We start from the raw sequence: 9,829 nt of genomic DNA, 5'->3' as shown, positions 1-9,829 counted from the left end.
GCACCACGTTCAGGGGAGACCACTTGTAGGGCCCATGAGAGTCCAGGCCAGAAACACAGAACAGCACCACCTTCAGAGGCGACCACTTGTAGGGCCCATGAGAGTCCAGGCCAGAAACACAGAACAGCACCACCTTCAGAGGAGACCAGTTGTAGGGCCCATCAGAGTCCAGGCCGGAAACATACATTCACCACACATATAAAATGAAATGTCTCATGAGTATTTACACAAAACATGGAGCCGCCACAAATGAAAGAGTTTAATGAAAAAATAATTTACATACAAGCGACAAACACATTATCACCATCACCGCGTTAAAACATTCAAAATGTTAAAACAAAACAGAGAAAAACCTCATTTAAATAGAAAAGAGTGTTAGATACCTTTTTGTATGTGACTGTGCAAATTCTTCTCATGTACTGTAGTGCGACAGTGGACGAGTCGTCTGCACATGTGAAGTCCTGCTGTGTGCAGTGTTACAGGGTCTGGTGAGTCCTGCTGTGTGCAGTGTTACAGGGTCTGGTGAGTCCTGCTGTCCTGCTGTGTGCAGTGTTACAGGGTCTGGTGAGTCCTGCTGTCCTGCTGTGTGCAGTGTTACAGGGTCTGGTGAGTCCTGCTGTGTGCAGTGGTACAGGGTCTGGTGAGTCCTGCTGTGTGTGGTGGTACAGGGTCTACACAGTCTGGTGAGTCCTGCTGTGTGTGGTGGTACAGGGGCTGTCTGGTGAGGGTGTATGTGGTATGATATGATATGACAGTGTTAAGTGCAAACACAGGGCCTTGTTAGCTTGTGCATTAACATCTGAGTTTCTGGCAGTTCATAATTTCCTTTAAGCAGCAGTAACTTTTCCTAATAGTAAAATATCTGGTATAAATTCTCTTGTTGGCTATACTCTGTATACTTTGTGTACTCTGTACTTCCTAACGCTAGACTTGAACCCACAGTTTGGAATGGCCAGTGATATTGCTTGCATCTATTTACAACTTAAGTAGGACAACCTTGCCTCGATAGTGCAATCCCCACAAACACCAGCTTATCCCAGTCGTCTGAGTGTCGTCCCTGCTAAGAGACCAGGCAGGCCGTCCATGTTACTATAAAGCAGATCGACACGGCATACACACAGCCTGAGAGAAGACTGAAAGGGCGGAGGGTGGACAGAATACCTGGATTGACACATCTGAACCCACCCTCCACTACCAGGCACTTAAGTTCTCTGTGGTCCTCATCATAATCTTTATTGTGTGGTCGTGTTGAGTTGGAGGGACGTCTCTGCTCTCAACACCCATAATGCAGCAGCTCTACTGGTCCACACTGGTCCATACTGGGATGTGGTCACGCCCTGAGCTCATGATTCAGCGGTCCATGGTCACGCGTCCGAGATGCAGCTCTGGATCTTGTCCATCCACAGCTGGGCGCTGGGTGCGTCTGATGCGCAGAAGTTGTAGACTCGCTTGGTGGTCTTCAGCTGGGGGGACAGAATAAATCAGACTAATTCAGACTGGTGCAGTGCATCTCAGCGTGGGGTCTGCAGACCACCTTATTGAAGGAGGGAGGAGGAGGAGAAGGAGGAGGTAGAGTCAGTGCTGATAATGTGACTCCGTTACTGTAATCTAATTCACTTGAAACGACCTCAGTTATTGAACGCACACACACCAGAATGACGACTGTAATCACAGCTTTCACCCTCACCACAATTCACCCTTCGCTAAGCCACGCCCCAAAACGCAGACTGGCCAGTCACAGCGCAGCATAGGACAGAGGTCCGACACTTTCATGGCGGCGCTCCGTTGGCGCTGATGCAAAAGTTTCTGAGTTTCTTCATGTTCGAGCTGGTTTTGTGGACTTTTAGCTCGTTATGGTTAAACGCTGTGCCTGGGGCACCTGTAACAGTGACACTCGTTACCCGGAGGTTGAAAGGAGGTGAACGTTTTTCTCCATTTCCAAAACCAAAATCAAACCCTGAAAAGTAGGCTGTGGATAAAGCTCTGTGGACGTCCTCAAATCCAGCTGAACCCCTCAAAGATCAACAAGCACAGCTTTGTCTGCTCCAAGGTAAGTAATTACTTTGATTAACCGTAAAATAATGTAAAGCTTGACGGACTTAGCAACAGTAACTAAGGGGGGCGGGCCTTAGCAAAGGGTTAATTACCCTCCTACGTGTAGGACAGATGCTTAAATAATGTAAAAATGACTCATCAACAGCTACAATCTCTCTGGAAAGGGGGTCACCAGATTTTGGATTGTGGCTTAATTATTTCAGTTTATCTAAAAAAAAAAAAGTTTTTTAATTTCCCACCCCCCCCTTTCTCCCCAGTTGTATCCGGCCAATTACCCCACTCTTCCGAGCCGTCCTGGTCACTGCTCCACCCCCTCTGCTGACCCGGGGAGGGCTGCAGACTACCACACGCCTCCTCCCATACATGAGGAGTCACCAGCCACTTCTTTTCACCTGACAGTGAGGAGTTTCACCAGGGGGACGTAGCACGTGGGAGGATCACGCTATTCCCTCCTGAACAGGTGCTCTGACCGAACAGAGGAGGCGCTAGTGCAGCGACCAGGACACATACCCACATCCGGCTTCCCACCCTCAGACACGGCCAATTGTGACTGTAGGGACGCCCGACCAAGCTGCAAGTAGCACGGGGATTCGAACCGCCGATCCCTGTGTTGGTAGGCAACGGAATAGACTGCCACAGCACCTGGACGCCCTCAATTTATCAGTTTGGAAGTCCAGCTAGAGAATGACAAGGCTAGAGGAAGCGAAGAGCTGGTGTCACCTATTGACATAATAAAGATCAGAGCTGTAATTATCACCGTCACATTAATGATCACAGTCACATTAATTATCACCGTCACATTATCAGTCACATTAATCATCACCGTCACATTAATTATCAGCCACATTAATTATCACAGTCACATTATCACCATCACATTAATTATCAGCCACATTAATTATCACCATCACATTATCAGTCACATTAATCATCACCGTCACATTATCAGTCACATTAATTATGACCGTCACATTAATCATCACCGTCACATTATGACCGTCACATTAATTATGACCGTCACATTAATCATCACCGTCACATTATGACCGTCACATTAATTATGACCGTCACATTAATCATCACCGTCACATTAATCATCAGTCATATTAATTATCATTGTCACAATAATCATCAGTCCCATTATCACAGTCATATCATCACAGTCACATCAATTATCAGTCACATTATCACATCACATTAATTACCAGTCACATTAATTATCACCGTCACATTAACAGTACAGCACTCACATCGAAGAAGGCCTTCTCACTGATGTGTTTTGGAGAGCTGATGGTCGGGGTGGCAATCACCACCGACTCCACCTCTGCCAGGTCTATGTAGCCTCTGCAGTTGGTGTCCTCCCCGGTATCATAGTACCTCAGCTGTGATCACACACACACACACACACACACATTAGGGCACAGTCTGACACTACCACAGACCTGATGGGTTTGTGAAGAGAAGCGTGGTGGTCTGTGTACCTGGTGTTTAGTCTTGTCCAGAACAAACCAGCGAGGTTTCCAGCCTTTCAGCAGTGCTCCACGCTTATACAGGATCCCCTCATAAGACCTGGAAAAACCATGTACCGTTAACTCTGACAGTGTGGACAAAACACAGCTGGGCTGTTCTCTCACAACGTGATCATTTTAGGGCATTGTCAACTTGAACACTTTTTAAAAAAAAAATGTTTATTGGCATTTACAATTTTAGCATATCAAACAAGTCACATATTGAGTAATTTAACACAAACCCCTCACCTGCCCCACCCGACATTCCCAGATCCTCAAGGAGAAATACAAATTAAATAAATAATGAAATTACATACAACTAAATCGAAGGCAAAATAAAAGGTAAAAAAAAGTTAAAGAAAAATAAATAATCAGCATGGTTCACCTATACACAAAAAATCTCTGGGTTACAGTCTATACTAGTTGGGCTGTTCCTGACTCGAGTCAAGAGGCATCCCAGTCTGGTATACTGGTTAAAGTATCAAAGTGAGTCAGAAAAGGCACCCAAACGTTCATGAACTTGTCCCTGTTACCCCTTAAGGTAAATTTGATCTTTTCCAACTTGAGATAATACACAATATCCCTGATCCATCTGACATGGGATGGGGGTCTTGAGCTCTTCCAATTTAAGAGTATTAGGCGCGGAGCTAGCAATGTAGTAAAGGCCACCAATTTCTACATACTAGATGGCCAGTCACAGTCTTCCGGTCTCACACCAAGTATGGCAATTAAAGGATGCAGATCAATAGTTGTACTAAAAATTTCACTTAAGGATTTAAATATTGCTGACCAAAATGTATGTAGCTCAGGGCATGTCCAGAACATATGCAACAAGGTAGCTGGTGCATGTTTACATCTGTCAAAAGTGGGTCAATGTTGGGGTAAATTTTGGCTAATTTAGCTTTGGTAAGGTGGACACGGTGAACAATCTTAAACTGAAAAGCCCAAATCTACTGCGTGAAGAGGAAGAGTGTACCTGTTTCAAAACTGCATCCCACAGATCATCAGGGAGAGGAGTGCCAAGATCCTGCTCCCAGAGGTTTCTAAGGCTAGCCACTGGCTGAAGATTTTTATTATAGATCCTTGTGATGGCGCCCTTGAGGCTAGCCTCTGTAGCTAAAAGTGTATCGATTGATGTTGTCAGAGGTATCTCAGGGAAAGGATGGAAACCCTTCTGAACAAAATGCCTAATCTGTAAATAGCAGTAGAAGTGGGAGTGGGGTAGGTTAAAGTTTTCTACCAATTGATCGAATGAAGCAAATACCCCATCAAAATATAAATCCTTTATAAATCGAATTCCATTCCCATGCCATGCTCAAAAAACCATATCTAACTTGGCAGGGGTAAAGAGGTGGTTTGACATAATGGGTGTCATTAAGGAGGCTTTTTGCAGACCAAATGTTTTCCTAACTTTAGTCCACATTCTGATTTATGAGCTGTAACCGGATTTTTGTGTGGTGCGCCAATTACCATTGGTAGTGGGGAAGTGACTAAGGAACGAATATGAAGATAATGGGATTCTATCTTTGCCCACTCAGGTGTGTGCTCAAACGAGCTGCTTTGAACATGCATGACAACCTGGATATTACTAGCCCAATAGTAGTAAAGAAGATTGGGCATAGCCATCCCTCCCGGTGCTTTGGGACATTGTAGGAATTCCTTGCATATCCGGGGCTGTCTGCCATCGCAGATAAAGTTAGAGAACATCCTGTCAAGAAAGCTAAACTGTTTTTTCGGAATGAAAGTAGGAATGTTCTGAAAAAGATACAGGAACTTAGGGACAATATTCATTTTAAGCAAGCTAATGCGTCCAGCCACTGCTAATGGTAATGTGTGCTGGCGCTCCATATCTTGTTTGCATTTGTCAATTAAAGGGGAGAAGTTTAGTTTGTGTAAAAGCTGAAAGTGAGGAGTTTCACCAGGGGGACGTAGCACGTGGGAGGATCACGCTATTCTCCCCAGTTCCCCCTCCCCCCTGAACAGGCGCCCTGAATGACCAGAGGAGGCGCTAGTGCAAAGACCAGGACACATACCCACATCCGGCTTCCCACACGCAGACACAGCCAATTGTGTCTGTAAGGGATGCCCGACCAAGCCAGAGATAACACGGGGATTCGAACCGGCGATCCCCATGTTGGTAGGCAACGGAATAGACCGCTACACTACCCAGACGCCCTCAGATGAATTCTTTACCTACATATTATTTGCTCCCTGCAAGGAAGGCAACACAATGTAAAACTGAGACTACAGCCATTGTGAGATTCAAACTGACAACAAAGGGGACACAATACACAACCACACCAACAACACATGCTGTAGCTCACACAGCTTGTCAGAAAATGTCACGGACTTTACAAGACACCACATGCTGCAGGGTTGTGTAAACCTTCATTAGTCTCTTGTAACAGTCAGCACAAATCCAACCTAGTTCAACTATAAATGTGGGGATTCAGAAACAGATGTGTAGTGTTAGAATAACACAAAGGTAAATGACCACCAATAAAAACGATAACATCTGACATCTTAACACATCCATTTATCACATGTATGTCCCGCATTAAAAGGGTAGGTATATTCTGTTCTTGAAAAAAAAAGAAAGAAAAAAAGAAGAGCAAACAGACTTTTGGGGGTTGTGAGTTGGAGGGATTTGCATTTTACTACATCACTATACAGGAGATTGACAGGTGGATTGGTGCAGCATCAGCAGTAATGTGGACATCGTACCGGACCCTTGTGGTGAAGAGGGAGCTGAGCCATAAGGCCCAGCTCTTAATTTACCAGTCAGTCTTCGTTCCAACCCTCACCTATGGTCATGAGCTTAGGGTAGTGACCGAAAAGGTGAGATCGCAGATACAAGTGGCTGAAATGAGTTTCCTCCGTAGGGTGTCTGAGCTCAGCCTTAGAGACAGGGTGAGGAGCTCGGACATCCGGAGGGAGCTCAGAGTAGAGCCGCTGCTCCTTTGCATCAAAAGGAGACAGTTGAGGAGGTTCGGGCATCTGATTAGGATGCCTCCTGGGTGCCTTCACACATCCAACTAGGAGGAGACCCTGGGGAGACCCAAAACTCGCTGGAGGGACTACATGTCTGGCTTGGGAACATCTTGGGATCTCCCAGGAGGAGCTGGAGGGCGTTGCTGGGGAGAGAGACTCCTGGAGTGCCCTACTTAGTTTGCTGCCACCATGACCCCACCCCGGAGAAGGGGCTGAAGACGAATGAATGAATGAATGAATGAATGAATGAATGAATGAATGAATGAATGAACTATATGGGACCCACCTGTTCTCCTCGTTCTTCGAGGTGAACTGGTGGTAGAGGGTGGCAGCACGCCGGTTCACCCCATTGGTGATGGTCGGGCTTCTGTTCTCAATCAGCCCACTGTCTGGGAGGTGCAACATGGAGCGCCTTTGGAATGCCTGAAGGCTGGATGTAGGGATCAGGCCCGAGTTGGTCAACGACTGCTTACGAAGCTGCAACCGTCAATGCACATACAGACGCACACAAATACACAAACCCAAACACACAGAACCGCAGCCATCAGAGGACGTTGGCAAGATACTACAAGGAATATTTCCAGTCTACAAAGTGCTTTGATACTGACCATAGGAGTTACGCCATGCAGCAGCTTCTAGTACTGCAACATGATAGCACATACATAGCTACACACATTAACACATGGGTAGAAACACACACAAACTGACTTACACACAAACTGACTTAAATAATGGCCAATGACTGGAAAACAAAATAGGAATATTCTGATACCATGCAAAAAAAAAGTACTTTCATCTTCATATTTTCACACAGTCTTCCATGAGAGTTTTCTGGTGTGTATTGTGACTTTGTACACTTCTGCATTTTGATTGGGGAAAAACTGTCGTTCATCATAAAGAAATTCTATCTTTCTGTTTCAACACTCACATTTCCTTCTCGCTTGAGGTCTTCCAAGATGCTGACTCGGACTCTTTCCAGTGTGGTCTGCCACCTTTCTGGGGTCTGGTTGAGCTCACCTTCCAATCTCTCGATGTCCTGGAGGTATCACAAAGTGAAAAGAGTGAGCAAATGTAGCGACGCCCTATGATACTGAAACACAACACACTACACGCTGCTGTCTTTGACATATAAAAGCAACACTCACAGCCAGTAGCTTGGTAATGGCATCGAGCTGGGCGCGGTTCACACTGCTGTAGCAGGGCCACACAATCCTCCTCTTACTGGGGGAAATAGTGTCGGTCTCCTCCATGCTCTCCGACCTCGCAGCTGTCATTCTCCAGTCGAAAGATGGCCCAGTGGACAGAGCCTCTTCGGTGAAGAAGTCCCACTTGGTCAGGTTAGGGATGCTGATAGATGGCTTCAGTATCCCCTGCAAAACAGACATTATCAAAACCCAGGACCACTGCTAAACTCAGTGAGTAGCTTGGATAAGATGCAGAAGCCCACCACAGAGGAAGTGCCACATGTCAAAAAGACATGCATGGGCGTGGGGGTGGTGTGGCAGTCTATTCCACTGCCTACCCACATGGGGATCGCCAGATCGAGTTTCCGCGTTACCTCCGGCTTGGTCGCTCGTCCCTACAGACACAATTGGCCATGTCTGTGGGTGGGAAGCCAGATGTGGGTATGTGTCCTGATCGCTGCACTAGCGCCTCCTCTGGTTGGTCGGGGCGCTGTTCGGGGGGAGGGGGAACTGGGGGGAATAGCGTGATCCTCCCACACGCTACGTCCCCCTGGTGAAACTCCTCACTGTCAGGTCAAAAGAAGCAGCTGGCGACTCCACATGTATCAGAGGAGGCATGTGGTAGTCTGCAGCCCTCCCCGGATCGGCAGAGAGGGTGGAGCAGCGACCGGGATGGCTCGGAAGAGTGGGATAATTGGCCAAGTGCAATTGGGGAGAAAAGGGGGGGGGGGGGTAAAAAAAAAAAAGACATGCATGTTAGGGATAATACTCCTGTCTGTGCCCTTGACTGAGGCATGGTGAGACGAACTGGAGTTGGTCCCTGGGTGCTGCACGGCGGCTGCCCACTGCTGCTAGCTACACAGCTAGGAGGGGTTAAATACAGAGCGTAATTTCCCTACGGCGATCATTTAAGCATATCAAAATAAAAAAAAGCAGGACAGAAACACCCACGACAACACTCACTTCTGTCTCAGCAGGGCTGTACAGGTAGTTGAAGAAGATGGGGCTCCTGCGGTGCATTCTGTTGATGCACTCCCAGATACAGATGCCTCTCCGGGCCTGCTTATCTCCCTTGTCCTCAAACAATACGCCTGCATAATGAGAGAGGGACAGCCTTTTAATTCCACATTCCACCTAGGCTTCTTCCAACATCCCCATCTCACTCATTCCACCTTTTCATCAAAAAAATAATTTGACACGTGTTAAATGATGTAACAGTGGGAATGGGATGTGGTGTCATTGTGGTATCACAAGCAGGTTCTTCACTTCAATATAAATGAGTAGAAATCTGAGGCACAAATCATCGTCAATCTGATGACCAGGCTGAAGGGGCAGCAGATCACTGCTGCTTGCTGCAACGCCAGTTCCTTCCCAACTACTGTAGTAACTCTTTTTTCTTTTGGATTGCCCCCCCTTTTTCTCCCCAATTGTATGGCCAATTACCCCACTCTTCCGAGCTGTCACGGTCGCTGCTCCATCCTCTCTGCTGATCCGGGAAGGGCTGCAGACTACCACATACCTCCTCCCATACATGTGGAGTTGCCAGCCGCTTCCTTTCACCTGACAGTGAGGAGTTTCACCAGGGGGACGTAGTGCATGGGAGGATCACGCTATTCCCCCCAGTTCCCCCTCCCCCCGAACAGGTGCCCCGATCGACCAGAGGAGGCGTTAGTGCAGCGACCAGGACACGTACCCACATCCGGCTTCCCACCCGCAGACACGGCCAATTGTGTCTGTAGGGACGCCCGACCAAGCCGGAGGTAACACGGGGATTCGAGCTGGAGATCCCTGTGTTGGTAGGCAACGGAACAGACCGCTACGCTACCCGGACGCCCCTAACAGCTTTTGTGGCAGGCCAACTTCTAGTTCCTGTTAACACGACAGTGAGGTGATCATGGCTAGAAAGTAATATAAAGGCTACCTAATCTATGATACGCTGTATCATCATGAGGGTCATAACAAGCAGTTATTACCCTCATCGACTTGGACATGTTGATAGGCAAGTTTTAAAAAGCTTTAAAATCCATTAACAAAAAAAACAAACAAAAAAACCCCCAGTAAATTAAAGTCCCAGTATGTAAGTTTTTTGCT

At 46.9% G+C, this 9,829-nt stretch overlaps 1 protein-coding gene across 3 annotated transcripts in view; it reads right to left on the bottom strand.

Annotated features, from left to right (window-relative positions):
• Window positions 1–246: 246 nt before the first annotated feature.
• The window catches only part of sbf2 (SET binding factor 2), a 364,253-nt gene continuing 354,670 nt past the window's right edge, over window positions 247–9,829 (bottom strand). For all 3 annotated transcript variants that reach the window (XM_056278149.1, XM_056278150.1, XM_056278151.1), the window contains 7 exons: window positions 8,702–8,829; window positions 7,700–7,924; window positions 7,483–7,590; window positions 6,841–7,031; window positions 3,537–3,624; window positions 3,306–3,437; window positions 247–1,463 (listed from right to left, as the gene is read on the bottom strand). In XM_056278149.1, the coding sequence (XP_056134124.1) occupies window positions 1,365–1,463; window positions 3,306–3,437; window positions 3,537–3,624; window positions 6,841–7,031; window positions 7,483–7,590; window positions 7,700–7,924; window positions 8,702–8,829 (971 nt within the window). In that variant the 3' untranslated portion in view covers window positions 247–1,364. The remainder of the gene's footprint in view (window positions 1,464–3,305; window positions 3,438–3,536; window positions 3,625–6,840; window positions 7,032–7,482; window positions 7,591–7,699; window positions 7,925–8,701; window positions 8,830–9,829) is intronic.

Source organism: Lampris incognitus, chromosome 4 (genome assembly GCF_029633865.1).
Source record: "Lampris incognitus isolate fLamInc1 chromosome 4, fLamInc1.hap2, whole genome shotgun sequence".
Taxonomy (NCBI): domain Eukaryota; kingdom Metazoa; phylum Chordata; class Actinopteri; order Lampriformes; family Lampridae; genus Lampris; species Lampris incognitus.
The sequence above is the reverse complement of the archived record's forward strand: the minus strand, read 5'-3'. Positions and strand labels throughout refer to the sequence as shown.